Here is a 3,370-nt window from a genome sequence, read left to right on the forward strand (position 1 = left end):
CATATAATACCACGATCTATGTTTTTAAACAGTTTAAGCTGCCATATAATACCACGATCTATGTTTTTAAACAGTTTAAGCTGCCATATAATACCATGACCTATGTTTTTAAACAGTTTAAGCTGCCATATAATACCGCGATCTATATTTTTAAACAGTTTAAGCTGCCATATAATACCACGATCTATATTTTTAAACAGTTTAAGCTGCCATATAATACCGCGATCTATATTTTTAAACAGTTTAAGCTGCCATATAATACCGCGATCTATATTTTTAAACAGTTTAAGCTGCCATATAATACCACGATCTATATTTTTAAACAGTTTAAGCTGCCATATAATACCGCGATCTATGTTTTTAAACAGTTTAAGCTGCCATATAATACCGCGATCTATGTTTTTAAACAGTTTAAGCTGCTATATAATAACGCGATCTATGTTTTAAAAAGCAATTTCTTGTATTACTAACAAAACTTAGATACTATAGAAACTACTGTACAACTATAAAAGATTGTAATTTAAGGCTCTTGTTCGTGTTTGTCATAAAACAATTGTAAATCAAATGCTTCTCTTGTTACTTAATTTAAATTATGTTGATACATCTTTCAATTTTGAAAGGATCATAGAAACTAAATTGATCATTATTTTGTTACTAAATGACTTAAAATCGACGTAAGTGGATCAGTAAGTGAGGCTTAAAACAAATGATTATTTGTTTTTCTTTATTTGTAAGCACTACAGAGGTTTGTTCATGTAACTGTCATTCTCGTGAATTCAGCTATATGTTGACCTTTTTTATCTGTTTTTCAAACAAAATTATTGAATTCTAATCTGCAGCAAAATATTACTGCAGGTCCAAAGATTAGAAAAAAATTATAAGTTGTACACTTTAAACATTTGAAGTAGCAAAACTGGAATAGAATTTGTTTAAGGTACACACGTTCACACAAACGTTTTGTATGAGTTTGGATTGTCTATAGATGTAATGCATCATTTTTATAATTTTGTTGTAAGTGATGATTACACTGTGAAAAAAGGTGATTGGTTTATAAATGGTTTTGCAGATCTCAACTGTATTTATGTTTACTTTTTAACGATTGATGCAACTGACCAGTATAATGAAAATAATACATTTCTTCACATTTGAAATCCTGAAATGTTCCAGAAATTAAAATTCATAGTTATGGTGTACTTACGAGTTTCATTTTCTGAGTTGATTGCTTTGAATGTTGTATTATGACAAAGGCATTAATTAAAATATTGTAACTGCCAAGAAAAGCTTTTCTTTTAATATCTAATGCTTTTATTTTTTTTACCAATCTATTGTTTTAAAAAAGAGTAGGAATAGAAAATTAGTTCTGTAATACTCTTTAAATTATTTTATTTTATTTTTTATAGCTTGGTTTTCTTGGGTGGTTTGGAAAATTCAATTACAGGTGCCAACCAGTGGATTATTCGAATAGTCCTGAGGCAACTGAGGTAATTACAGCTTGATATAGGTATCAGATTTAATAAAGTTGTTATAATATAATATAAGAACTTTTTAAGTAAAAATATATATATATTTAATATATATATATATATATATTTAATCAGAAAACTCTTAATTGTGTGAGCACTACTAGGACAATTTTCTAATTTATTTTGTTTCTTCATTTCGAGAACAAATTCTGTATGGTTTATGTTTGTTATTTAAATATCGTCCATTTCTTTATAACATATTTTGTACTGGGGTTGAATCCCTTATCTTTTATAAAGAAGTAAGGCCACCAGAACTTGAATTCTGATGACCCAAAATAGCTTGACCTTTTTTTGTCAATTCTTTAAAGTCAGTTCTCTAAAACTAAGCGAGGAGGAACCTAAAGCATTAAAAAGAGCACATAGCTAGACATATGTCACTCGTGTGTGATCAAATATTAGTGCATTTGCATCTAGGAATATCTTGTTATTAACAGAGTAATAATCTTTGTAGTTTGTTTTCTAAATTTAGAACTCTTGTAGTTGCTGTAAAAATCAAAATAAAACAAGTTTATGGTCATTAATGAAACAAGAAATTTTATTCTTTAAGCTTATCAACTTGAAGTAAATATCTTCACTGATAAGATTTGTAATGGAAACTTCAGATAATTAAAAACATTTTTCTTCTCAAATGTCCTGATTGCTTGCCAAACCATTACTTTCTGTTATCAGAAAAGACGTAATTGTTACTCGTGTATAATAACACAAACATGTTTGAGTAGTATATCCAGTGTTTGAAGCTTTGGTAGGTGACATGACACTGAGCAGAGAAAGTTCATTAGAATACTGTTTGTTTAAAATATTAAACATTGATATACTGAATTTATTCTTATAATTCTGTTAGGTTTTAATAGTGCTGGCTGTCGTGATTTTGAATAGACTATTCATATCTTGTTTATTTTTAATTCCTTAAGATGGCTCACCTGGCTTGGTGGTACTACATCTCGAAGTTTGTAGAGTTCACTGATACCGTAAGTATATTTTATTTGATATAATTGGAGAGTCTTGAGTAAATGTCCGTTGCATTCTAAACTTCTGAGCTGGTGGGATCTTTTAAAAAATAATGAAAATAATTCTATACTCAAAAATAAAAGTGTGAAAAGTTTGAAGTCTGTTCCATATCGATACCAGTTATTATTTTCTTTAAACATTCCTTGTATTGTTGTAGAGTTCAGTTTATAAACTACAAATCTGTTACATTTTATCATAGATTAAATGTAGAGAATTGTGTATACATAAATCTCAAATTCAGTTATAACACTTAAAGAACCATTATGTTGTAGAATCTAACAAAGAATGTTTTACTAAAATGTACAACCAGTGAAGCATTTAAGCAGAAGTACCAGTATATATTCTAATTTTTAACAGAGTATTGTTTAAGAAAGTAAAACATCAGTAAACTTTACTACTTCACTTAGCACAAGTCATGATTAAATAGTTTGTGTTTAAAGAAGCTCGTAATAGAAATAGTTGCAATCAAATTATCATGACTGAAAGACTTTGAAATTCCGACATTGTGGCTTTAAAAAGCAATATGAAGAATATTAATGATTACTAGAGGAATATTCTGTGTTCTTTTACTTTCCAGATTTTCTTTGTGCTGCGAAAGAAGTTTGGTCATATATCTACTCTTCATGTTATACATCATGGAGTCATGCCTATGAGTGTCTGGTGGGGTGTTAAGTTTACACCTGGTGAGTTTTAAGGTTGACTGCCTTATAGTAAACTGTGCAAATGAATTTTCTGTGGAAAAAATGATAAATGGTAAAGTAATTAATGGTTGGTCAGTCTCTTGAAAAAAATATAATATTAGTAGTATTGATATGTACACATATATATATATATATATA

At 28.5% G+C, this 3,370-nt stretch overlaps 1 protein-coding gene across 1 annotated transcript in view; it reads left to right on the forward strand.

The window, feature by feature from the left end:
* LOC106461104 (elongation of very long chain fatty acids protein AAEL008004-like) overlaps nt 1-3,370 on the forward strand; it is a 36,773-nt gene that overhangs the window by 26,135 nt on the left and 7,268 nt on the right. Inside the window, exons 4-6 of the mRNA XM_013920899.2 lie at nt 1,401-1,481; nt 2,435-2,491; nt 3,109-3,214. Of these exons, the coding sequence (XP_013776353.1) occupies nt 1,401-1,481; nt 2,435-2,491; nt 3,109-3,214 (244 nt within the window). The remainder of the gene's footprint in view (nt 1-1,400; nt 1,482-2,434; nt 2,492-3,108; nt 3,215-3,370) is intronic.

The sequence above is a fragment of the Limulus polyphemus genome, unplaced genomic scaffold, assembly GCF_000517525.1.
Source record: "Limulus polyphemus unplaced genomic scaffold, Limulus_polyphemus-2.1.2 Scaffold36, whole genome shotgun sequence".
Classification (NCBI taxonomy): Eukaryota; Metazoa; Arthropoda; class Merostomata; order Xiphosura; family Limulidae; genus Limulus; species Limulus polyphemus.